Genomic DNA, 27,687 nt, shown 5'->3' with positions numbered 1-27,687 from the left:
CTTTCCTTTAGGGTTCAGTTGTGCTAATAAATAACACTGGTGCTGTTGCAATGACCTTCTAACACATGTTGTCTTGCACAGTGAAAAGGACGTATCTCTTTAAGTCTGTCACCTACTGCTTTCAGTAGTGATGTCCAGATTTACATTCTTAACGGGGTAAATCATTTTTTTTCCTCCATGGATACTTTAAACATCATTGGCTATTTGAAATATGACTGCATGATCATACAGTTGTATCTTTGCATAAAGGGTGACTCAAATGACCTTGAAGACAAGTCAAAGATCAATAAATCAGCATCAAAAGAAAAGAGATCATCTCTGTTAGTTTCCTTGATAAGGCATTGCTATCCAAGTCAGCAATGCAATTGAGAATCTAGATATATGCAGATATTAAAGGCTAATATGTTATTTGTAGAATCATAGCTGGTCTAATATTTCTAGCTAAAAATGGTTCTTATAAAATCTTCTGTTCATGGAATGAATGTTCTTTTGTTTTCTGCACAGCTTTTCCAGGGTAAATCAATCCAAGGACAATATTTCTCTGATTTTATCTTCACCCCAGTAATATGCTCCATGCTCCGTTAAAGATTTTCTTAACTATTACTAATAGTTTCCACTGGTTTGGTCATTTGCTTCATGTAGCGTTCACTTTTAATTAGTTAATTAATCAATTGCTAATCAAATATTAATTAAATTCTCCAAAGTGCTAAATACTGTGCCCTCAAGATGCTTTTGGTTTAGTGGAGAAACATATATACAAAAACAATGAGATGTTTGATTTTGGGTTGTTTTGTTGTTTTGTAATGTTAACTAATATTTTCTGCATGCTTCTTATGTACCAGGATCTCTGTGCTAAGTAATTTTTTTGATGTGGTCCATTTTTAAAGACTTTATTGAATTTGTTACAGTATTGCTTCTGTTTTATGTTTTGGTTTTTTGGCTACGAGGCACATGGGATCTTAGCTCTCCAACCAGGGATCGAACCCATACCGTGTGCATTGGAAGGCAAAATCTTAACCACTGGACCTACAGGGAAGTCCCTGAGATGCTTGTTTTAATGGAGATTTATGTCAAACTGAAATGGTAGCATGAACTCTCTGGGAAGTCACAATGAACTGAGTAGAGCTGGAACCTGATGATCAAAGTCATATAAAGTCAGTCAGAAGGCAGCAGTCAGAGCAGGGAGTGCCTTGCAGATCTCAACCTGGAAAATCACAGGTTTCAAATAACTTTTCAACCATGGACTCCTTTATTCAAATTAAATATTACATAGAGTCTCTGCGAGTAAAGCATGTAAATAGATCGCAATACTAGAAATCCTCTTCTATCACTGGGTTTGACGAGTTCCGAGGAGTTACAAAGAAGAAGAAATTACACATGACTACCAAGACTTGTCCCCTGGTGGCTCAGATGGTGAAGAATTTGGCGGCAGTGAAGGAGACTGGGGTTTGGTCTCTGGGTCGGGAATATCCCCTGGAGAAGGGAAAGGCTATCCACTCCAGTACTCCTGCCTGGAGAATTCCATTCTTTCCTGGAGCCTGACAGCTATCGTCCATGGGGTTGCAAAAGTTGGACACAACTGAGTAACACTTTCATTTTCTTTTTCACCGAGACTTGTAACTGAGTGGATGTTGGTACCATTCACAGAGTCAAGGAATACAAAAATATTGGCCTTATAGACCTCTCTTTTCTAGCTCTAGAATTATTGTTGGCTGCCAAACCTCTATAAAAGTATTTTGAAGCTACAAATTTTTGAACACCATTAAGCTCCAATGTGATCTGCTTGTAAATATGAAGTTCTTCTGACCCAAACTTAGGTTTGGGCACAGTACTGCTTTTTTTGTGTTTCGGCATCATTTTCCGAGAAGCAACTCCAAATAGGAAGAGTATTCTTTCCTCTCTTTGGTATTATACTTCTCCAGAGCTTCCTAGTGCCCTCAAGTTTCATGAAAAGCTCCTTTAGTGTTTGCTGCATTCCTCTCTCACTAGGACACAGTGCTGAGTGGTGGGGGCGAGGGAGAAGAAGCCAGGATGTGATTTGAGTAACAGGCCTCCAGCCTTTCCCCAGATCATCCTTGCTCTCTGACCTCAAGTCATTTTCCTTGGACTGATTAGCATGAACATTTTCCAGAAACCTTCTTTGCTGCTTGAATAAAAAGATAATTTAGTGGGATCTTAAAATGGAGCTTCCCAAACAGACTCAAAACATAGAAAGAATGTATCTAAGATTGAACCTGGTGCATCTGTGACAGCTCAGTGTTGTGGAAGAAACATGGAAATAGCTTTTATTTTCAACATTACATGGTAGAGTGAACATGAGCTTTGAAATCTGAGCAAGACATTTTAATCTTGGCACTATTGACATTAAGAGCTTGATAGTTGTTGTGGAAGCTATTCCTGTGCATTGTGGGATATTCAGCAGAATCCTACTCCTTACCCTGAGTTGCGACAGACAAACATGTCTCTAGACATTGTCAAGTGAACCCCAGGGGCGCAATAGCCCCTGTCAAGAACCCTTGAAATTAGATCAAATATAGAAATACTTCCTCCTGATTTCACATGATATTTTAAGCAAAAGCCTTAACTTTCCTGAGCCAGTATATCTGAAAAACTGAGTGAAATGCTAAATACCTAGCACAGTGATTGATAGAGAGTAGGCAGGCAACAAATTACAGTTCTTTTTGCTTCCTTCTTCTTTTCAGTTTTGAAAATCCAACAAGTTATCCTAGACTCTAGAAATGGAAACATATCCTAACAAAGCAGTTTATTACCCTTTAAGATCTTAGTGTGGTAAATAATGACTTTATTTTAAATTAGAAGTAAATCCTGGCAGTAGACATTGAAGAAAGAATTGTGGTAATTTTGTTAACATTTTCTCTTTATATTTTTAAATTTAAATTACTTAAAAATTTTATTTTAAAATTTATTTTTAAATTTACAATGTATATATTTTGTAGTTATAATTCATTTTAATTTGTATTGTCATCTCTGATTTTCACAACAACCATATGAAATAAGTAGGATAGGAAGAATCTCATTTTATAAATAAAGATTCCTGGGTTAAGAGAATTTAAGTGACTTGTAAAAGACGATGTTAATAAGTAAGGAAGGTAGATATTGACCTAGGTCTCTGATTTCAAATGTAGTATGTTTTCCATTTATTATAATAACTATTTTCTGTTAAAATATATTAGCTTAAATATATTTTATTTGAATACATTTGCTGCATATTTAGTTCCATCACATTATTATCTTAATTTAAAGATTTCTATATTTACTTATCATCATGTAATCTAGTTCAAAATTTGAGGGTTATGAAGAGCAGAATGATTTGTTTTTTAAATATTTCTTTTTGATTGTTTTTAAATTTATACAGGTTGAACTTCATTTTCCATGTAATAAAAGTTATGAAAAAAAATCACACAGAAATGTGAAATAGACTTTGTCCAAATGTACAATTCTCTGTACAAACTCATGGACAGGTTTCCTTTTTTTTGAAACCTGTTAGTACTAAGCCAAGACTCTACAATGAAAACATGCTTTTAATTGTTTGGAAAAGAGCTTTCAAATTACTAGTTAAAAATGTTCCTATCTAAGAAGAAACCAGTCTGTCACTTGCATAGTAACAACTTGTGGTATTATTTTTATAATTTACCATTATGACACACTTGAAAGTCTTAGAAGAGGTTTTTGGAATCAAATGAGAAATATTAGGAGACAGAATACTAAGATATTATGTGAAAAAACGTTGAAGTTAAAAAAAAATACCTTAAGTCAAAATTGTACAACTTTGGAAAAGTTACGAAGGATGGAAAATAAAATGGTATTTGTTCTCAAAATAAAGACTGATGAGAAAGGTCTAACTAGTTAACCTCAAAGCTCACTGACACAAGGAAAAGATTATTGTGCTTTAATTTAAGTGAAGAATTTTAGAATTCCCCTTGTGACTAGCTTGGGATCTATTCTATTCCTTTTATTAGACAGGAAAAGGAGAAAACTCCTTAAACAATACTACCTGGGAATTCTAATAAAATAAAGGTAAATTCGACAACTCTTATGGTAATCTTCGTGGAGATTACCATACCAAAGGTGAAACAGTTTGTGAGTCTCTTGAAGTTTCTGGAGCTAAATGTCTAGAACTCTCTCTAAAGATGACTGATGTCAAATGAAAAATGATCCAGAACAAGTACAGTGGGAGAAAGGGAAAGAAGGAGGGTAAAAGAAATAAAGGGACAGGGTGAGGGCAGTTGATCAGTTGAGTTCTAAAGGATATATTCACTGTTTTCTGTACACTCAGACTGTTGATGGTATGTCTTTTTGAGGTAGTGTAAGCATCAACTTCATTCTTAGTATTAAATGTAAGGACAAGTAACATTCTGAAAGCTGATACTTCACATAATTCTGAAAGCTGATATTGCCATTCAGGAGCTGTCTACCTACATTTTATTACTTTATCCATCCCTTTCCACTTCATTTTCACTCTCTCAACTAACCTGTGACCAAAACATCAAATCAGTAAGAAGTATGGAGAAAGTTTCTATTGTGTAGTTCTTATAGGGTTCTTTTAGGACTTTGATATTTCAGGGTTTACAGTTCATATTTACTACTCAAAGCACAGGAATCAAGACCATAGGAGAGGGAAGAAAGTTTACAGGATGGTACGTGTCATAAATAAACATTATTCTTGAGGCTCTTCACCCTCTTTTTCTTAACAGACAAAGGATGAGACGGTTGGATGGCATCACCAACTCAATGGACATGAGTTTGAGTAAACTCCAGGAGTTGATGATGGACAGGGAGGTCTGGAGTGCTGCGGTCCATGGGGTGGCAAAGGGTCAAATACGACTGAGCGACTGAACTGAACTGATATCATATTTCAAAGGGATCTATACAGGTGGCCGCATTCTTGCATCAGTGGTTCTCAAACTCTGCCAAAGATGAAACGGTTTGTGAGCCTCATCCTTCTTCCCAGGTATGTTACCCTTGGAGTCATTTCACCTGATTGCTTTGGAAATATATAGTTCTCTGATAGGCTCAAAAAAGTGATAATTTTTTAAATATTATTTCTGGTTTTCTTTTTGCTTTTTTCTTTTGGTTATTGTCATTGGTAGCTTGGGGGTAACATTCAGTATGGCTCTTTGTATTTTGAGTAGAAGCAAAAGTACTAGCATCATTTATTTTGATCAGTGTTGACTTTTTCCTTCTTTCAGGCAGTGCCCAATCTGGTACCAAAGCACAAGAAAAAGAGTACCCCTTTCCTACCCCCTGTTTCCTTTATGCTTATTAATGTCATGAAGCAATATGAAGGGAGAATTCTATTTGAGTATGATTGTTGCTGTTCAGTTGCTAAGTCGTGTCTGACTCTTTGTAACCCCATGGACTGCAGCACGCCAGGCCTCCCTGTCCTTCACTATCTCCCAGAGTTTGCTCAAACTGATGTCCATTGAGTTGGTGATGCTCTCTAACCACTGTGTCCTCTGCTGCCCTCTTCTCCTTTTGCCTTCTATCTTTCCCAGCATCAGGGTCTTTCCCAATGTGTCAGCTCTTCACATCAGGTGGCCAAAGTATGGAAACTTCAGCTTCAGCATCAGTCCTTCCAATGAATATTCATCATTGAGATGAAGATGGGAAAACTAGGACATTGCTCCTCTGTATGGAGTTACACATTTGACAAGGTAAGTTTCTTAGTATAGGCAAAATAACATTTCCGTTCACCCATATGCATATAGATCTGTTGAGGAAAGCCCGGCCTCAGGTCAGCAGTGGTGTCTGGGCTGCCTTCTTCCCAGCTCTTCTCAGAGCCTCAGTACCATTACAGCAGCCCCAGTACCATGCTAGCAGCACAAAAACTTGTTGTCCATGTGGGTTTTTGATAACAAAACATCTAATCCATGGGAGGAAAGAAAGTTTAATTTTCTCCTGGAAAGTCATCCTCCCCAAATGTTATATCCCAAATAACTTATATTTTTGCCTATGGGAAAAAAAAACCCAGTTAGAATTTGCATTTTTACATAAAAACATATTTCTTATCCTGGTAATATTCTCTTACCTCCTTTCTTTTCAGAAAAAAATTTATACCTGGGAAAGTACATTGTCTTTTCATCTTTGCTGGTTTTCATCCATTTGCTAGGTGTTTTTCACACAGAAATCATTGTCCCAGAATCTGAATACCTCGTTAAGAACAGAAAGGATTATTATTTTCTTCCCTACATAGGGGGATGGGACCTAGCATGTGATTTATTTTCCAGGTACAAAACCAGCCCGCTCTAATGGAAAAGAAAATTCTTCCCCCACCCCATGTCTTCTGATTCCCCGGTTATTTAACAATGTTCAGGTTGTTTCTCGAAGAAGGCAATGGCACCCCACTCCAGTACTCTTGCCTGGAAAATCCCATGGACGGAGGAGCCTGGTGGGCTGCAGTCCATGGGGTCGCGAAGAGTTGGACACGACTGAGCGACTTCTCTTTCACTTTTCACTTTCATGCATTGGAGAAGGAAATGGCAACCCACTCCAGTGTTCTTGCCTGGAGAATTCCAGGGACGGGGGAGCCTGGTGGGCTGCCGTCTATGGGGTCGCACAGAGTCAGACACGACTGAAGCAACTTAGCAGCAGCAGGTTATTTCTAGTGAGGTCACCCAGTTCACAAAACACCAGGATAAAATAAGTGTGAGGAGACCAGGAGATGGTTTCACTGTCTCATCACTAAACAGAACTCCCCTTCCCTTGCCTCCTAACGAGTTAAGTATTAAGAAGCAGTATCCTTGGATCGTTGTGGATTGAAGGCACTAATGGATCTCTTTCATCCGAGTTCCTCTGGGGGCCCCTGTCCATGTGAGCAGTTATAAGAATCTAGCAAAACTGAGGGGACTTCCCTGATGGCCCAGACAGTAAAGAATCGGCCTCAAAACAGGAAACTGTGGGTTCTATCCCTGGGTTGGGAAGATCCCCTGGAGAAGGAAATGGCTACCCACTCCAGTACTCTTGCCTGGAGAATCCCATGGACAGAGGAGCTGGTGAGTGGGCTACAGTCCATGGGGTCGCAGAGTCGGACACGACTGAGTTACTCTCTCTCTCTCACACACACAGACACACACACGCAGTAGGACTAGCGTTCCCTCCACCCCACCCCCTGCCCCACGTGGAAGCAAAGCAGGAAGCAGCCCCGGACGTTCTCCTGGGGCAACTGCCAACCTCCCCGCGGGACGTTTGCCTCCTGCCCAAGAAGAAACGTTCCCCCTGAAGGCTGGGGTTGCAGGAGGCCCTGGTGGCCAACAGGTCCCCGACCTCCAGGCCCGGCAGGCTTGTTTCTGGCTGAGACCAGCCACGGCCCCGGCTCAGCGCGATGCAGCGGGGCCTGGTGCAGGTGCAGCCGGAGGTGGCGCAGGCCCCAGAGCAGGTGCAGTCGCAGGCCGAGCAGGGCGCGCCCTCCAAGAGCACCGGGCCACCGGCGGCCGAGGCCGAGAAGGCCGGGCCGAAGCGCCCGCACCTCAGGATCTTCCCGGTTAGCCTCCTGAAGCTCGGCGCTTTCAGCAAACAAGGAGGCGGCCAGACCGGGGCCACGCGGCGCGGCGCCAAGACCGGACTCGGACACCGGAAAGGGAGTTTGGAGGGGCCCTGCGGCTGGAGCTGTCTGGTTTTCCCCTGGTGTCAGCGTTTTAACAACGTTCGTTGCTTCCTGATTTTCTTCTGCATTCTGGTCACTGCTCAATGTAAGCCCGCCGAGGGGGCTGCGTTGAGGAGAGTGCGTTCTGGCGCGGGCTGAAGGGGGCGCCAGAGGTCCCCCTACACTGAGGAGGCGGATGAGGGCCGAGGCGCCTGGGGAGGGCTGAGGGGGGCGCCAGGGGGCTCCCTACACTGAGGAGGCGGATGAGGGGCGAGGCGCCTGGGGAGGGCTGAAGGGGGCGCCAGAGGGCCCCCTACACTGAGGAGGCGGATGAGGGCCGAGGCGCCTGGGGAGGGCTGAGGGGGGCGCCAGAGGGCAGAGGGCCCCCTACCCTGGCGAGGTGGGGAGGTCCGGGTGTGGTGGGGAGGCCCAGCTCCATGTGGATGAACCCGCCAGCGTTCTCCAGGAGCATCTGAAATCAGCGGAGGTTCACAGGGCCCCGCCCTGGTTTACTTCAGCTACTCAGGCCCCGATTTGACGTAATTTTTCCTCGCAGTGGGGCCTGGCCTCCAGGTAGCTTGACAGGATGAGGGTGTCGTTGAGTCATTTCGCCAGGTGTGTTTGGTCACCAACCCAGAGAACCTCCTTCACTCAAGGCTGAGTCACTTAGAGGATTAAAATAAGGTCGAAAAGAATGTGACCACCAGGTGGTTTCTGCTTCTACCCACAATTTTGAGACGCCCTGACGGAGCCACTTCCCTCCAGGATCTTGTTTCCTCGTGTGTGAATTAAAGAGGTGGTGTGGGACATCAGACGATATCAGAGAACCCAAACTCTAAGGTGTTTAATGTTCGTCCGCACAGATGGACGAAAAATGTGAATCTGAATGCCTTTAGAGGGTCACGTTGGAGAAGGAAATGGCAACCCACTCTAGTATCCTTGTCTGCAGAGTACATCATGAGAAACGCTGGACTGGAAGAAACACAAGCTGGAATCAAGATTGCCGGGAGAAATATCAATAACCTCAGATATGCAGATGACACCACCCTTATGGCAGAAAGTGAAGAGGAACTCAAAAGCCTCTTGATGAAAGTGAAAGTGGAGAGTGAAAAAGTTGGCTTAAAGCTTCAACATTCAGAAAACGAAGATCATGGCATCCGGTCCCACCAGTTCATGGCAAATAGATGGGGAAACAGTGGAAACAGTGTCAGACTTTATTTTTCTGGGCTCCAAAATCACTACAGATGGTGACTGCAGCCATGAAATTAAAAGATGTTTACTCCTTGGAAGGAAAGTTATGACCAACCTAGATAGCATATTCAAAAGCAGAGACATTACTTTGCCAACAAAGGTTCGTCTAGTCAAGGCTATGGTTTTTCCTGTGGTCATGTGTGGATGTGAGAGTTGGACTGTGAAGAAGGCTGAGTGCCAAAGAATTGATGCTTTTGAACTGTGGTGTTGGAGAAGACTCTTGAGAGTCCCTTGGACTGCAAGGAGATCCAACCAGTCCATTCTGAAGGATATAAGCCCTGGGATTTCTTTGGAAGGAATGATGCTAAAGCTGAAACTCCAGTACTTTGGCCACCTCATGCAAAGAGTCGACTCATTGGAAAAGACTCTGATGTTGGGAGGGATTAGGGGCAAGAGGAGAAGTGGACGACAGAGGATGAGATGGCTGGATGGCATCATTGACTCGATGGACGTGAGGCTGAGTGAACTCCGGGAGTTGGTGATGGACAGGGAGGCCTGGCGTGCTGCAATTCATGGGGTCCAAAGAGTCGGACATGACTGAGCGACTGATCTGATCTGATCTGATCTGATCCTTGTCTGGGAAATCCCATGTACAGAGGCACCTGGCAGGCTACAGCCTTTGGGGTTGCAAAGGGTTGAGCACGACTTAGCGACTAAACAATAGAGAGGGCATATATTTTCTACTTGGCCACAACACTCACCACTCCCATGACATGTATATTCTTCACAAACCTTTTTACACTGATGATATTCAGTTCAGTTCAGTTCAGTCTCTCAGTCGTGTCCGACTCTTTGCGACCCCATGAATCACAGCACAGAGGCTGCCAAACATGGTCTCTTTTTGCTCTAAAATGCTGTATCTAAATAACTTCAGTAAAGAGGCTGTATATGATAAGAACCATATGAGAGGAACAAAGATTGATAAATAGTCATCAATTTGTTTGTCTTGAGAAATCATCAAAGACATTTCTTTGGGAAAGAAGGATTTAAATTATGCCTTGACAAATAGGTACAATAATAGCTGGGGATGTAGAATACTTTTTGAATAAGGAAATGAATGAATGAGTGTTTTGGTAAACAAACAGATACAGGAAAGCCTTGCTTCAGAATGGTGAGTGACAAAATTGAGATCTTAACAATATCGAGTGTTCTGATACCTGACTGTTGTATACCTATTTACTTAGGTCTTCGCTCCTGCAGGTTTGCTATAGTAATTTATTACTTTTAGGAGCCTTTTGGCAGATTCTTTAGAAGTTTTAACTACATGATCATGTCATCTGTGAATCAGGACAGTTTTACTTCTTTCTTCCCAGTCTGTATGCTTTTTATTTCTTTTTCTTGCTTTCTTACAGTGACTAGGACCTCCAGTACTGTGTTGAATAGACGTTTTGAAATAGATATTCATTTATTTTTCCTGATTTTAGATAGAAATCATTTAGCCTTTCACAATTAAATATATTTACTGCAGAATTTTTGTGGATACTTGTTACCGGTTTGCAGATGTTCCCTTTTATTTTTAGTTAGTTGGGAATTTTTTTTATCATCAATGGTGTTGAATTTTATCAAGTGTTTTTTTCCTGTATCAATTGAGGCCATCACATTTATTTATTTATTCTACTAACATTATATATTGTGTTTTTTGATTTTTGGATGTTTAATCAACCTTGTGTTCCTGGGATAAACCCTTATTGCTATCTTATTTTCTTTTTTTTCTAGATTGCTGGATTCAGTTTGTGAAAATTTCGCTAAGAATATTTTTTAATGAGGATATTGGTTTGTAGTTTTCTTGGAATGTTTTTGCCTGTCTTTAGTATCAGGTTATACTGGCTTCATTAAATTTGGATGCATTCCTTTCTCTTCTTTTTTTCTGAAAGAGTTTATGTAAGATTTGGTACCTACTTGAGTCTTTCAGAATCAATTTGTCAATTGATTGCCTCTCAGTTCCAAACATCCATTTTGCCTACTCTGTGAAAATGGACCTGGGCCCTCTAAATTCCACCCCCTACCCCCAAGCTGTAACAGTGTTCAACTTTGGCAGTCGGAGGTACTGGAGAGCCACTGCACAGGAAATATTGCTTCTTGGTTCCAGGGTGTTTGCTTGGCGAGCCTCTGCAGCATGTACAGCTTTCTCTAGCATCAGGCTCCTGCGTGTTTGCATCTTCTCTGGTATCCCTCTCCTGTAGTACACGGTGGCCAGAAGCCCTCAGTGGCTAGCAGCTCCCTCTGGCATCTCTCGTGAAGAGATCTCCCCAGCACATAGAAGGAGACCTACCATGAAGTTTTAGAGTATAGATTTCCTGCTAGTTTTGTTAGCATGGCATCACAGTGACTTCTTGGTCATTCAGTAAGCCACAGCTGTGCCCTATTCACAAGGTCTGGCTTTTAGCCCTTGAATGCTCTCTCTCAGTCCTAAGGGAAGTGACTGTTCCTCATACTGGCTGTTTCTATATTGGCTCAGATGGTAAAGCGTCTGTCTACAATGTGGGAGACGTGGGTTCGATCCCTGGGTTGGGAAGATTCCCTGGAGAAGGAAATGGCAACCCACTCCAGTACTCTTGCCTAGAAAATCCCATGGACAGAGGAGCCTGGTGCAGGCTATTGTCCATGAGGTCACAAAGAGTCGGACGCGACTGAGCGACTTCACTTCACTTCACTTTACTTGTAACTACCTAATGCCTTGTTTTGCAAATCCCCCATTATAGCTAATGATTCTTTATGTTAAACTTTTCTTGTTCAAATTACTGTGTGGTTTCTCTCTTCTGATCGGATTCAGAATAGTGTGGAATTGGTATCAAGAGTAGTGCCAGAAGATATATACTCATAAGCTGGAATTTTAGGGTTGGTTTTTTTGGGCCTTTAATCTTGAGTGAAATGCTGAGCTCTTTGCCAGTGGAAAATGGGTAGTAGTTCTTGGCATGTGGTGGTATCATAATTAAGGTATTACCTGTGCTTGACTGGGATAAAATGCCAGGTGAAGCATGTACCTTGAAAGCTGAGTGGATGCTATAGTTTACCTTATGATAGTAGTGATGACTATAAGGACCCACGTGTTGGATGGAATGTTTTGAGTGCCCTTTGGGAATACCAGACCACCTGACCTGCCTCTTGAGAAACCTGTACGCAGGTTAGGAAGCAACAGTTAAAACTGGACATGGAACAACAGACTGGTTCCAAATAAACGAGTATGTCAAGGCTATATATTGTCATCCTGCTTATTTAACTTCTGTGCAGAGTACATCATGAGAAATGCTGGGCTGGAGGAAGCACAAGTTGAAATCAAGATTGCTGGGAGAAATATCAATAACCCCAGATATGCTGATAACACCACCTTTATGTCAGAGAGTGAAGAAAAACTAAAGAGCTTCTTGATGAAAGTGAAAGAGGAGAGTTAAAAAGTTGGCTCAGTGTTCAGGAAAACAAAATCATGGCATCTGGTCCCATCACTTCATGGGAAATAGATGGGGAAACAGTGGACACAGTGGCTGACTTTATTTTTCTGGGCTCCAAAATCACTGCAGATGGTGATTGCAGCCATGACTTTAAAAGATGCTTACTCCTTGGAAGGAAAGTTATGACCAACCTAGATAGCATATTAAAAAGCAGAGACGTTAGTTTGTCAACGAAGGTCCGTCTAGTCAAGGCTGTGGTTTTTCTAGTAGTCATGTGATGGATATGAGAGTTGGACTATAAAACTGAGCACCGAAGAATTGATGCTTTTGAACTGTGGTGTTGCAGAAGACTCTTGAGAGTCCCTTGGACTGCAAGGAGATCCAACCAGTCCATCCTAGAGGAGATCAGTCCTGGGTGTTCATTGGAAGGACTGACGTTGAAGCTGAAGCTCCAATACTTTGGCCACCTGATGTGAAGAGCTGACTGTTTTGAAAAGACCCTGATGCTGGGAAAGATTGAGGGCAGGAGGAGAAGGGGACGACAGAGGATGAGATGGTTGGATGGCATCACCGACTCAATGGACATGAGTTTGGGTAAACTCCGGAAGTTGGTGATGGACAGGGAGGCCTGACCTTCTGCAGTTCATGGGGTCACAGAGTCGGACATGACTGAGTGACTGAACTGAACTGAACTGAAGCACTTGTGAAGGAAAAATGACAGACTTGGGTTTGTTAACTCTCAGCTCAAGTTTTTGTCTGAAAATTTGAGGGCCTCCATGAAAGCCCTGAAATAAGCTATCACTTTTTTTAACCACATATTTCTGGAAATCAACAGAAAATTAAATGTATGGGTTAATGAATTGTGATGACATTTGAATTCAAAATTTTGTCAAGTTTGCCCTGTGTCTTCCCATCTTGTGTGTATCCAAGAAGAGTGTTATTTTTGCAGTCTATTCGGTTTGTTACTTAGGATATAGTGGTGACCTCTTAGCTCCTTAAACGTGGAACTGGAACTGTATGTAAGTATTTGCCTGGACACATGTTTTAATTTCCCTGGAATTTATAGGAGTGAAATTGCTGGATCACATGCTACCTCTGTATAGAGCAGGTGGCTGCGACGGCACACATAGCGCAGGTGGTAGTTAAATTTTTCAGTATGCTGTAGGTTTTGCATATACGTACTTCATCAATTTATGAAGTTCTCCTTCTCCTTTCTCTCAAAGGAGAGTTTCATGTGTTTTTGAATCATGTTTTCATCAAGTGTTTTTATTATGAAAAGGTGTTAGATTTTGTCAATTTTTTTCAGTTATTTTAATAAGATTTACTGCAGTAGTCACAGTTAAATGCTTAAACCTTAATGATAATTGCTGCTAATCTTTCAAGAAAATGATTAGAGTTTAATAAACCTCAAGAAGGATATTTTGCTATACACTTCAGCAGAATTACAAAGGTAAATTTTATGTTTACTCCCTGATCTCATAAATTAGAATGCTGCTTACACCCTTTTCCATCTTCTGAAATTAGATTTTGTATATACACACACACATGTTTATATAAACTGGGGACAATGCATTTGTTCATGTGGCTTTTGTTTTTAAAATTTAGTAAGTTACAATGATTCATTTTCATATATTGAATTGAAATTAAGGAGACCTATTACTTTGGACACTTAAACTTGGTGAAATATTCAAAATAATCACAAACAGAGACAACTTATTTGAAGAACTTTGTCTTGTAAAGTATTTGTCAAAGAAGGATTTTCTAACTGAGTGTTAGGCTGAAATATTTCAGTGCAAAGATATAACTGAAGATATTCTTTATTTAGTAGTGTTTTCTTTAGCTTGTTAGATACTTACATACTTATAAAGAGTGTTTTCTCAATGAAAATATTATGCTTTGCAATAAAGAGCCATTTGGAGGCCTTAACCACTTTAAAATTTATTAACTATTACTTTGGACATCTTAAAACCTCACTCAGGCTAAGTGATTCACTAGAAGGACTCAGAGAAAGATGTTATACTCATGAATATCATTTATTATAGTGAAAGTATGCAGATTGAAATTAACAAAGGGAAAAGGCACATGAGACAATGCCCAGAAGAAACCAGGCCAAGCTTCCATTGTCCATTCCCAGTGGACTCACAGGGACTGCTTAATACTTTCAGCAACAGTGTATATGACAACACTTGCAAAGAGCTGCCAACCAAGGAAACTCAACCATGTGAGCCTGGGTATTCAGGGTTTTTTTTTTTTTTGAAGGGAGGTCTCGGTCATGTACACATGCAATATCTGTGTGACTGACCTCAGCTACTCAGACTCTATTATCCCACCCCTTACACACAACAGAAAAGGCATTCACTGCAAGTCATGTTGCTAACATAAACTATCTGACCAAAATGGTACTTTGTGGCCCAAAGCCTCCAGCATATAAAAAGTACTCTTATATGGCAGAATATTCCAAGGGCTCAGAGTCCTCTCCCAGGAGCCCGCCAAAGACCAGTCCTGAAGCCAGGCCTTTTTTGTGTAACCCAGGACTTCTGAGTTAACTCACTGCAAAGCTATAAAAGCATCTTTGTTGAATTAGTTAATCTTATAAGAACAATTAGAAATAGTTCAGTTTAGTTGCTCAGTTGTGTCCGACTCTTTGCGACTCCATGGACTGCAGCAGGCCAGGCCTCCCTGTCCATCACCAACTCCTGGAGTTTACCCAAACTCATGTCCATTGAGTCGGTGATGCCATCCAACCGTCTCATCCTCTGTTCTCCCCTTCTCCTCTTGCCTTCAGTCTTTCCCATCATCAGGGTCTTTTCAAGAGTCAGCTCTTCATATCAGGTGGCCAAAGTATTGGAGCTTCAGCTTCAACATCAGTCCTTCCAATGAACACCCAGGACTGGTCTCCTTTAGGATGGACTGGTTGGATCTCCTTGCAGTCCACAGGACTCCCAAGAGTCTTCTCCAACACCACAGTTCAAAAGCATCAATTCTTTGGCACTCAGATTTCTTTATAGTCCAACTCTCACATCCATACATGACTACTGAAAAAACCATAGCCTTGACTAGGTGGAACTTTGTTGACAAAATAATGTCTCTGCTTTTGAATATGCTATCTAGGTTGGTCATAACTTTCCTTCCAAGGAGTAAGCGTCTTTTGATGTCATGGCTGCAGTCACCATCTGCAGTGATTTTGGAGCCCCCCAAAATAAAGTCAGAAACTGTTTTCACTGTTTCCCCATCTATTTGCCATGAAGTGATGGGGCCAGATACCATGATCTTAGTTTTCTTAATGTTGAGCTTTAAGCCAACTTTTTCACTCTCCTCTTTCACTTTCATCAGGAAGCTTTTTAGTTCTTCTTTACTTTCTGCCATAAGGGTGGGTGTCATCTGCACATCTGAGGTTATTGATATTTCTCCCGGCAATCTTGATTCCAGCTTGTGCTTCCTCCAGCCCAGCGTTTCTCATGATGTACTCTGCATAGAAGTTAAATAAGCAGGGTGACAGTATATAGCCTTGGCGTACTTCTATTTGGAACCAGTCCTATTTGGAACTCCTATTTGGAACTCCTATTTGGAACCAGTCTGTTGTTCCATGTCCAATTCTAACTGTTGCTTCCTTACCTGCATATAGGTTTCTCAAGAGGCAGGTCAGGTGGTCTGGTATTCCCATCTCTTTCAGAATTTTCCACAGTTTATTGTGATCCAGACAGTCAACGGCTTTGGCATAGTTAATAAAGCAGAAACAGATGTTTTTCTGGAACTGTTTTGCTTTTTTGATGATCCAGTAGATGTTGGCAATTTGATCTATAGCTTCTCTGCCTTTTCTAAAACCAGCTTGAACATTTGGAAGTTCACAGTTCACGTATTGTTGAAGCCTGGCTTGGAGAATTTTGAGCATTGCTTTACTAGCGTGTGAGATGAGTGCAATTGTGCAGTAGTTTGAGCATTCTTTGGCATTGCCTTTCTTTGGGATTGGAATGTAAACTGGACCTTTTCCAGTCCTGTAGCCACTGATGAGTTTCCAAATTTGCTGACATATTGAATGCAGCACTTTCACAGCATCATCTTTCAGGATTTGGAAGAGCTCAACTGGAATTCCATCACCTCTACCAGCTTTGTTCGTAGTGATGCTTCCTAATGCTCACTTGACTTCACATTCCAGGATGTCTGGCTCTAGGTGAGTGATCACACCATTGCGATTATCTGGGTTGTGAAGATCTTTTTTGTACAGTTCTTTTGTGTATTCTTGCTGCCTCTTCTTAATATCTTCTGCTTCTGTTAGGTCCATACCATTTCTGTCCTTTATTGAGCCCATATTTGCATGAAATTGTTCCCTTGGTATCTCTAATTTTCTTGAAGACATCTGTAGTCTTTCCCATTCTATTGTTTTCCTCTATTTTTGCACTGATCTCTGAGGAAGGCTTTCTTATCTCTCCTTGCTATTTTTTGGAACTCTGTATTCAAATGGGTATATCTTTCCTTTTCTCCTTTGCCTTTCACTTCTCTTCTTTTCACAGCTATTTGTAAGGCCTCCCCGGACAGCCATTTTGCTTTTTTTCATTTCTTTTTCTTGGGGTGGTCTTGATCCCTGTCTCCTCTACAATGTCACAAACCTATGTCCATAGTTCATCAGGCACTCTATCAGATCCAATCCCTTAAATCTATTTCTCACTTCCACTGTATAATTGTAAGGGATTTGATTTAGGTCATACCTGAATGGTCTAGTGGTTTTCCCCACTTTCTTCAATTTAAGTCTGAATTTGGCAATAAGGAGTTCATGATCTGAGCCACAGTTAGCTCCCAGTCTTGTTTTTGCTGACTGTATAGAGCTTCTCCATCTTTGGCTGCAAAGAATATAATCAATATTATTTCGGTGTTGGCCATCTGATGGTGTCCATGTGTACATTCTTCTCTTGTGTTGTTGGAAGAGGGTGTTTGCTATGACCAGTGCGTTCTCTTGGCAAAACTCTCTTAGCCTTGCCCTGCTTCATTCTGTATTCTAAGGCCAAATTTACCTGTTACTCCAGGTGTTTCTTGACTTCTTACTTTTGCATTCCCGTCCCCTATAATGAAAAGGACATCTGTTTTTGGTGTTAGTTCTAAAAGATCTTGTAGGTCTTCATAGAACTATTCAACTTCAGCTTCTTCAATGTTATTGGTTGGGGCATAGAGTTGGATTACTATGATATTGAATGGTTTGCCTTGGAAACGAACAGAGATCAATTCTGTCATTTTTGAGACTGCATCTAAGTACTGCATTTCTGACTTTTCTGTTGACTATGATGGGTACTCCATTTCCTCTAAGGGATTCTTGCCCACAGTAGTAGATATAATGGTCATCTGAGTTAAATTCAGCCATTCCAGTCCATTTTCTTTCAGTTAGAAATAAGATCACATTAAAAAACATATTCTTTGGAAAAATTATGAATTAAGGTGGCTAAGAAATCAGTTAAGGTATTGATGTGCAAAGGGAATAATATTCCTTTATCTTGTAAATATCATGATGTATAAACATATTTGAAAAGGGTTTTTACTAAATTTTTGGCTTCATTAATGTAATAAAACTAGCTTGTCTATAAATGCAAAAATTATATGGCTTTTAAATGTAGTACTCCATACCAGGCATTGAGGCAGGAAAAATACAAACAAATCAACCCTCAAAGATAGGAATCCAAAATTGATTATCTGACCTTACTGGGCTTGAAAGTAATGAAAAAAACAGTATTTGTGGCTGTGGAAAATGGTACACTGGAAGTAAGACATGAAGTGACTTAAAAGAGTTATTTAAAATGTTGCTGGGGTAAAGTTATTATTAGAGTCAAGATTTTGGGAGACCAATAGCTTCTGCAGTTAACTCCTACGGCAGTATTATTGACTGCCAAGGTTTTGGGATTGACTGTTTTCTCACTTCACTGAAAAAGTTACAGAAGGAAAATGAGAATTTTAGGGCACGATTAGAAAATGTGTGAGGTTCTCTGATGGTCCTGTGAGAATTTTCCCTTTTAGCCTCATACTGTGTGTTTGGAGCAACCCTTATCCACACTTGCAGAATTACAGCATAAGTTGAATTCATAAATTCATGTGATCTCAGGTGTGAGAGTTGGGACATTGATTGGAGGGGAGTGGAACCCTGAGAAATGGGCCAAAAGCATTAGTGTGGATTTCCGTGAATCCAACAACTATAAACCCTGAATCCTGAACCTCCTTTCCCAGTATGGGCAACCATTCTTCTATGTCTCAAAAAAGCAATTGCTTGCTTGCAGACATTGAATTTACTTCACCTGAGTTAAGGGAATACTGATTGCTCTCTTGACCCATCCTACCTCTCATTGCTACTAGACTAATAGCTAGAATCATATTCCAGCCTTCTTAGAATGACTAACATAAAATCTGTCATGGGAGATAATATCTTATATACCCAAAATTTGCCTGCCACTTCAGCGATGCTTCTAGGGATATACTGATAAATCAGCATATGACTGATATGCTGCAGGGCTACCTCTTCTAAAATGAAGGAAAAGTTTCTTCATTTCTACCATCTACTGCTAAGAAAGAACATAATCTTTGGTGAACCTGTGGTTTTTTTGAAGGCCAATGTATGCTACAATATAATGTTATATGTAGCAGCATAGCCCTGAAAAACAGAGGAAAAAGGAAATCTTTCCAGTGGGCAAAACATTGGAGAGTATGTCTGATTGTCTGTATTGCTTAGATACCATGCTGCCATTGTTAATGGTTTGACCATTTGGTGACTAGGAAAGTGTTAGGTAAGTAGTATGTGTCTCTGAATGGGCAAAGTTATCCTATTTGAATGGTTCACCAAAAGAAATCCATTGCAGAGGAAGCTATCAATAATGACGTAGATAGATAAACTATTCTGTGAATATTAATCAGCCTCTTTTCCCTGCCATTGTATGTGTTCTCAATGGGCTCATATTTATAGCGATAATTGCATTTGAGATAAAGTTTATATGAGAGCTGAATGCAAGGATTTATCTTCATCAGAGCTGATCTGACTATTGCGTTTTTGAGTGCCTGAATTGCCACCAGGAAAATTCAATACAATCCAGGAAATAACTTCATTCCCTAGAGAAACAAACCAGCTACCTAGAGGCAGGTTGATTATGTTGTTTGTTTAATTTCTCCCTACTGAAATAGATGTTTAGATCTGGGTTCTTTTAGCACCACGGTTCTGCCAGAACAACTATAATTGGACTGTGCCTCATGCACCATCATAATCATCTTATGTATTATCACATTGCTTTTAATGAAGGAACTCATCTTACAGCCAAAGATGTACATCAAGATGTTCATGTTCATGGAATTCACTGGCCTTACTACACAGCTCATGAACTAGAAACCCTTAGCTTTATAGATTGTTATATTATCCTATTAAAGACTCAGATGAGGCTTCAGCTAGGAGACAGCAATCAAAAGTTTGGGTACTATCCTAAAGAGGGAGGCATATACTTTATGATAGTAACCTACATATGTGTTATTTGAGACCTAGAGGAAGAAGAAAGGGTGAATAATGGAAAAAGGAAGTTATGAATTTTAACTGTGGTATATTCAGATTTAAATAAAATATGTAGCAACTGTGCATTTTTCTCTTGTTTTATGTGTGCTGCTGCTGCTGCTGCTAAGTCGCTTTAGTCCTGTCTGACTCTGTGCGACCCCATAGATGGCAGCCTATCAGGCTCCCCCGTCCCTGGGATTCTCCAGGCAAGAACACTGGAGTGGGTTGCCATTTCCTTCTCCAGTGCATAAAAGTAAAAAGTGAAAGTGAAATTGTTCAGTCGTGTCCGACTCTTCATGACCCCATGGACTGCAGCCCACCAGGCTCCTCTGTCCATGGGATTTTCCAGGCAAGAGTACTGGAGTAGGGTGCCATCAACATATATACATTTGTGTGTATTTCAATTTTTATGTTTTTCTCTTCCTCTTTCCCTTACTATTTAACAGAATAGTATTGTGGAAGAGAACTTTAGGTTGCAAAATATTCATGAATTAGAGGAGGAACTAATGCCCCAGCCCCAGAGACGGACACAGTTACTAACAGGGCATTCTTTGCCTTGGCCATTATCCTCCGTGGCCACATCTAAAATGAGAGTTGAAAAAATTCTTTTAGGTACAGAAAAATGTTTATATCTTGTTTCTTGCTAATTGAGGTCTGTTAAACTGTGGTTCTAAGTCCGATTATTATTTCTTTGGCAGTCTCGTTCCCTCACAGTTTTAGTTAGGCCTACATCTTTGTTTACTTATTTAATTATACCATTTATGGAGAAGACAATGGCACCCCACTCCAGTACCCTTGCCTGGAAAATCCCATGGATGGAGGAGTCTGGTGGGCTGCGGTCCATGGGGTCAAGAAGAGTCGGACACGACTGAGCGACTTCACTTTCACTTTTCACTTTCATGCATTGGAGAAGGAAATGGCAACTCACTCCAGTGTTCTTGCCTGGAGAATCCCAGGGACGGGGGAGCCTGGTGGGCTGCCGTCTATGGGGTCGCACAGAGTTGGACATGACTGAAGCGACTAAGCAGCAGCATACCATTTATACCTTGCAACTCATTTTTATAGTGAAGAAATGCATTCAGGTTTGTGATTGGATTGAAGAAGGGTAAGAGTGACCTTTCTGGGGAAAGAGTGAGAACATTTTTGTTTGTAAGAATTATTATTGAGACACATTTGGCAGAAGCATGATTATGTTGCTGCTAATTTGGTATGGAAGTTTAAATATGGAAAGAAGGGTGAAAATGTGTCCTGAGTAGTCCAGAGGGAGACAACTCTTCAAGTTGTTTGTCTGTTGCCCATAAACTCCATTGTTGCCCTTCTGGACTCTCTCCTGTTTCCAAGGGGACTGGCAGCCTGTAAACTACATTTACCAGACTTTCTTGACAGTTGGCTTCCACTTAGGTGTTGCCAGTAAAAGGCTGCTGCAGAACATTTGAAAAAGGGGCAGGGGAAGCCTTTCTCTTTTTTTCTCTCTCTCTATTCTGGTGATAATTTTGGCAATGGCAGCAGTACTGGATAAGTGAGGCTCCTGGATTTATAGTCAGCAGTGAATAGAGCTCCAACAGCAACAATAGTGGAGGCTGCAGTGGTCAGGTACTTTTGAGCACTGTCTCAAGCAACTGCAAGAGCCATGGAAATAGCACGTGACTATGAGGTAGCCAGCTTTCATAGTATTATTAGGTGTGTGGGTCGTGGCTTCCTGCAAGAGGCAGTGATTGCAGTTCCAACAGCAGTAGCAGCAGCAGTAGCTGTTGCCACTCCAGTCACCACTCCAGTTAGTAGCATATATTTCATGAGTTTTGATTAGTAACTTTCTTCTTTTCATTCCAACAAATGTATTACTTTTGTTATCAACCCCTAGATCAATTTTTCTGTTTAAAATATTTAATATGTTTATTTTCCCCAGTTGGATGCTGAGTTATAGAAATGTACCTATATGATACCATTTACTTAATGTTCAAAGACATGACAAATGATACTCTAAATTGTCTAAGGATGTATATATGCATTGTCAAAAAAGGTGTTAAAATGGTTCAGAAATGGTAAACTTCAAATATAGGATATGGATTGTGGCATGCGAGTAAAGAATGTGTTTAGGGAGTACATGTGGAGTTTCAACTATTTCAGTAAAGTTTCATTTCCTATTCTGGATGGGAGATAAAAATGTATTCATCAGATTTTTATTTATTGTTTTTTAAATAATTGAAGCATAATACATTGAAATAAAGATCAGTACTAAGTGAAATGATTAAAAAGAACACATTTTTTAGTAAATTACTCATAAATACTGTTTAAAAATAGTTACAAAAAGAGTTCAATAGCAAATCATAGAGGTTAGGAGAAGACTCTTGAGTGTCTCTTGGACTGCAAGGAGATCAAACCAGTCCATCCTAAAGGAAGTCAGTCCTGGATATTCACTGGAAGGACTGATGCTGAAGCTGAAGCTACAATACTTTGGCTACCTGATGTGAAGAACTGACTCATTGGAAAAGACCATGATGCTGGGAAAGATTGGAGGCAGGAGAAGGGGACAACAGAGGATGAGATGTTTGGATGGTATCACTGACTTGATGGACGTGAGTTTAAGCAAGCTCCAGGAGTTGGTGATGGACAGGGAGCCCTGGCGTGCTGCAGTCCAAGGGGTCACAGTCAGACATGAACTGAACTGAACTGAAGTCTTATTAGTATTTTGGAAAAGAAGTTATTAGGCTTTTATAGATCTTAAGCATTCAGAGTAATTTAAAATAAACTTAAATCATTGTGAATTGTTTTTTAATGATTATAATGATGATCTATTTTGTCTTTATAAAGATTATTTAATGAAGATTATTGCTTCTTTTCTTCTTTTCACATTTTAGGTGTTGTGTTTGGTCTTGTAGATCTGAGCACCGACAGTTTTAAGAAGGAAAATAATTTGAGCATCATTGAGAATATATTCTTGTCATTGACTTATGATATTTCATCTTGCCTGGTAGTAGTGTTTATAGCATACTATGGAGGAAAAGGAAACATACCAAGATGGATTACAGTTTCCTCCTTTTTAGTAGGATCTGGATCACTCTTATTTGCTTTTCCGTACTTTAGTGTTGAAGATTCTCAAATGAATGTAGAATTTGAAGGTAAGATTTTAAAAGATACTGTCATCCATCAAATCATTATTCATTTAAACCGTTGACTCTAGGAATTTAATGTAAACAGTCATACTTGTCTGTACATTCATTCATCTGTATCTGTTTATGTGACCAAGTTTACTTAGCTAATTAATGGTGGCTCCCTAATAACATATATGCCATTCTTCCATCTTCTCATGAGCACATATCCTTTCATCTAGGAGAAGGGCCTAGGAAAATGAAAGAATATTTAGGACAATATTTGGGATAATTATTTCGTGAAGTTGTTTTTCTTCTGTCAATTTTCATATATATTATAAATCTTTTGAGAACTTTTTCTTACATCTTCTACAATATATTTTAACTGATCCCTTTATTTTGACCTCAACACATGTATATAAATACAAAGGCAAAGATACACACTTACACAGACGTACTCAAATAGTCAGAACTTTTCTAGCTATTTCTACCATTTCAAAAATGGGTGCTGCCCTTTGGTGTAGGACTTTGAAAAGATAGGTGGTATCTTTGCTTTCTTAATTTTTTCTGATTTATTCCACATTTTTTTAATCTACCCCCAGTAGATAAAAAACACTAAAGTTTTAAAGCACTATTTTTGACATTTTTATGTCAGATACTTTCTTATGTATAGGTGTGTAAAAGTGTTGAAATGCATTTATGCATTTGTAACCTTTAGACTGGGCTTAAGCAAGAAATGATGGAAAAGGCATGAGTATATCTTTATGCATGTGTATGTGTGTATATGTGTATTACATGTTTATGATATTTAAAAGTATGTTTATGATGTGTGTTTATGCTGTGTGTTTATAACATAAATAAATAGTTCATATTAAATATAATTTATGTATTAAGATATTATTATACCATAATTCATATTATAAATAATATGTATCATATATCACTAATTTATGAAGTATATAATGTTCACATATATTTATAATCTGTATATTTACAGAATGTATATAGAATAAATACATTTATTATTTTATAGGATATATTTGTAATATCTTTATTGTATTTATAGAATAGACAGCTAATTGAATTAGACAGCTAATTTCCATAAGTCATCCATAAGTCATAATTTCCATAAGACTTATGGAAAGAAGGGAATGGAGAACATTTTGCTCCTATTTTTCCTTTAACCCTGTTCTGGTCAGAAAGGATGAAAAGTTAGGAAGCACTGCTTGAGATATTAAAAATGCTGCTTGATGAGTCCTCAGGAGTAATGAGAGTAGATATAGTATAGTCATTCTTCCTTTGTCTTCTTTATATTATCTAGATTCTACATATTTTATTTTCTGCTTGTGATTAGGAACATGAAATTTATCTAACAACACTCATTCAATGTGTTGACTGGGTAACCCTTTGCTTGGTATTAGAAAAACAGAAATAAAGTAAAAGAATGATCTTTGCAAGTAGAAGTGCTCGTTTCATCTGTCTATCTATGTAGCTGTTTTGCCCATTTTGTTTAGAAGTTTAGTTTTTACATAACTAATTTTCTGCACTATGCCCACAATTCAGTTTACACATGTATGTATTTTTAATTTATCTTCTTTCGTCCTATTTTGGGGACAGTCCATCTCTTCCTCTTTTCTGAATATCTCTCCTGTTCTATTTGTTCTGTATTCCCTAGTCACCTGCCATACTTATCTTCCTGTATGACTGGTCTGAAGCTTAAAGTAGTCCATTTACCGCTACCTCACACTCCCTTTCTCTGCCCCTCTACCCTGTCTCAGTTTTAAGTACTCATCCCCTGTGTCCTAATTAACATGTAGAAATCCTACTCCACCAAATCCTTGAGAAGTTAAAAACTAATTTTCCCCTCTAGTTCATGAAAACAGTTGTATCACACTCTGGTCTTTAGTTTCTAAATCTCTACATATAATTGAATACCTACCATATCAATGGTTTCAGTGCATTGTCAGTTTACTAAGAACTTCCTAAATATCTCTTGTCTTGCTCTCTGATTATATCCACTAGTTCTCCTAGCTCATTCATGCAACTGAGACTTCAGTTCTCGCCTTTCATTGAAACTTTTAGTACATTGATGTCTACTTTATTCCTTTATCAGGTTCTCCTTGTTGTTACTTTCTTTCATTTGTAGCTTGTTTTGTGTCCCTTAATATGACATGTTAGAGTATTTCAAACACACTCTAATGATTATACTAAGCTCTCTGCCGCATTGTCCTTTCTTGTTACTGGTCTGGAAAACTTTTGATCCAACCATATACCTCTCTTTTATATCTCTACCTGGCCTGCTGATGAGTATTTTAGAGAGAAAAAATCACACAAGAGGACTGCTTAGTCCCACAATGAATTTGCTACTTTCAACCTCAGTTATATTCTCAAATGGATCTATTCCACTGACTTTTTTTTAACTCCCTTCTGTAATTCACAACAAAGATTTTCGATTTTCCTCATGTCTTAGTTTGTGCTGTCATAGCAAAAACATCAGAGACTGCTATAGCAAAAACATTTCTCACAGCCCTGAAGGCTGAGAGTTCAAGATCCAGGTGCCAGCTGATTCATTTCCAGGTTATGTTCTCATATAACAGAGAGAGAGAAAGCAAGCCCTCATGTGTCCTCTCTTCTTATAAGGGTACCAGTCCCACTCATGAGGGTCCTACCTTCACGAGCTACTTACTACTTAAAAGCCCCCATCTCCAAATGTCATCACATTGGGGATTAGGGTTTCAATATATGAAACTCTAAACATTCAGCCTATAACATCTCACTTAACTCTTACCTTTTGTGTTGGATGGGAAATACTGCCATAACAGAAATTTCCCTTAAATTTTTTCCATAGAAACTATAATTTCACCTATAACTTCATATTGGCACTCTTCTTCCTTCCTGTTAAAATGGAAGAGCTGTCCTCCCACTAAACATCCCGTGCTGTTTTAACTTCATGCGGACTTTATTCCATGGGTGGTCTCCTTGCCCTCTTTCTGCAACTTCTCCTTCTCTTTTGCTTCTCATGATTGGCATTTAAACGTGCTCAGGTTTTTCCCTATTCTTAAACAACTGAAACAACAACAGACATAACCAACAGTATCCGTTAGCACAACTTCCTCATTTTCATTGAAAAATTTGGAAAGAATTCCAGAATGCTTTCTGGCTTTATCTCATATTCTTCACTCAACCCACTTTAACATGGCCCTCACCATAAACACTGCAACAGATATATTTCCACCAAACTATAATTTGTTATTTAATATAATTAAAAGTTTTATTTATTACATTTCTTGCCTGCCACGCTTCTTGAAATTATAGTCCAATCAAAGGATATTTTTTAAGATGAAGAAGGGTACCAAAAGATTAGTTGTATCCTACTGATGGAAAAACATTTGTTTTCAAATGTTGGACATTTGAATCTCAGGCCCACGATCCTTAGGAGAAGGAAATCAAGTTGAATTTCCTAGGAGAAGCCAAGAGTGGTCAATTAGGGACATATTTAATTATCAGGAGGGTGAAGGGCCTAGTTGAATTTAACAATCATGCATTCAAAGTGAGATTTGCCTCATTGTGTGTTTCCCTCCAGCCACATTCAGCTTTAAACATGTAGCTGTAGAGTAGGGAACAGAGTTTAATTTGACTGAAAGGCTGAAATTTTACTAAGGGATTGCATGATATAAAAGAGAACAAAGGTTTTAAAAGTGCTAAGATGACTATGAAAAAAGTAAGGCGATGGAAGTGACATTGAGATAGTGAAACAGAGTGGGCTCAGTGGGTTGATTATAGGTCCGGGTGGGTTTTAAGGAGTGTAGCAAGTTGGTTGCTAGAAGGAGTGATCTGGAAAGGTGGAAATAGTTTGAGTGTAGGATGCTTGGAATTGCGATTGAGGAAGGTTTGTAGTTATTGTTTCCAAAAGTTTAAAATGAATAGCTAAGGTAAATGGAGTACAAGTACATGGACAGAGTGAAATTCAAGAAACTAAGAGGCTAGGGTGTTGAAAATGTCAGATTGATTGTGATATCACCACTAGTTAACACATTTATGTAAAATTGAAACATTTGTAGTTTGGATCACAGTTCTAGAGACCTCCTCCCATTTGACATGTGGATACTGGACCAGCTGAAAAATTCCACTTGTGTACTATTTTGCAATCTGTGCTTTTACCAGTTTTGAAAAAGCAAGAGAGTTCCAGAAAAACATCTATTTCTGCGTTATTGACTATGCCAAAACCTTTGACTGTGTGGATCACAATAAACTGTGGAAAATTCTGAAAGAGATGGGAATACCAGACCACCTGACCTGCCTCTTGAGAAACCTATATGCAGGTCAGGAAGCAACAGTTAGAACTGGACATGGAACAACAGACTGGTTCCAAATAGGAAAAGGAGTACATCAAGGCTGTATATTGTTACCCTACTTGTTTAACTTATATGCAGAGTACATCATGAGAAATGCTGAGATGGAGGAAGCACAAGCTGGAATCAAGATTGCCAGGAGAAATATCAATAACCTCAGATATGCAGATGACACTATCCTTATGGCAGAAAGTGAAGAAGAATTAAAGAGCCTCTTGATGAAAGTGAAAGAGGAGAGTGAAAAGTTGGCTTAAGTCTCAACATTCAGAAAACTAAGATCATGGCATCTGGTCCCATCACTTCATGGGAAATAGATGGGGAAACAATGGAAATAGTGGCTGACTTTATTTTTCTGGACTCCCAAATCACTGCAGATGGTGACTGCAGCCATGAAATTAAAAGATGCTTGCTCCTTGGAAGGAAAGTTATGGCCAACCTAGACAGCATATTAAAAAGCAGAGACATTAATTTGTCAACAAAGGTCCGTCTAGTC

At 39.7% G+C, this 27,687-nt stretch overlaps 1 protein-coding gene across 6 annotated transcripts in view; it reads left to right on the top strand.

Moving 5' to 3' along the window:
• The first annotated feature begins 6,845 nt into the window (after nucleotides 1-6,845).
• The window catches only part of SLCO6A1 (solute carrier organic anion transporter family member 6A1), a 114,829-nt gene continuing 93,987 nt past the window's right edge, over nucleotides 6,846-27,687 (top strand). The window contains exons 1-2 of one of the 6 annotated variants that reach the window (XM_070794072.1): nucleotides 6,846-7,709; nucleotides 22,612-22,872. In XM_070794072.1, coding sequence (XP_070650173.1) covers nucleotides 7,343-7,709; nucleotides 22,612-22,872 — 628 coding nt within the window. In that variant the 5' untranslated portion in view covers nucleotides 6,846-7,342. The remainder of the gene's footprint in view (nucleotides 7,710-22,611; nucleotides 22,873-27,687) is intronic. The other 5 variants (XM_070794073.1, XM_070794074.1, XM_070794070.1 and 2 more) reach the window with 5 other exon arrangements.

Source organism: Bos indicus, chromosome 7, assembly GCF_029378745.1.
Source record: "Bos indicus isolate NIAB-ARS_2022 breed Sahiwal x Tharparkar chromosome 7, NIAB-ARS_B.indTharparkar_mat_pri_1.0, whole genome shotgun sequence".
Classification (NCBI taxonomy): domain Eukaryota; kingdom Metazoa; phylum Chordata; class Mammalia; order Artiodactyla; family Bovidae; genus Bos; species Bos indicus.
This window is presented reverse-complemented; position numbering and strand designations above follow the sequence as displayed.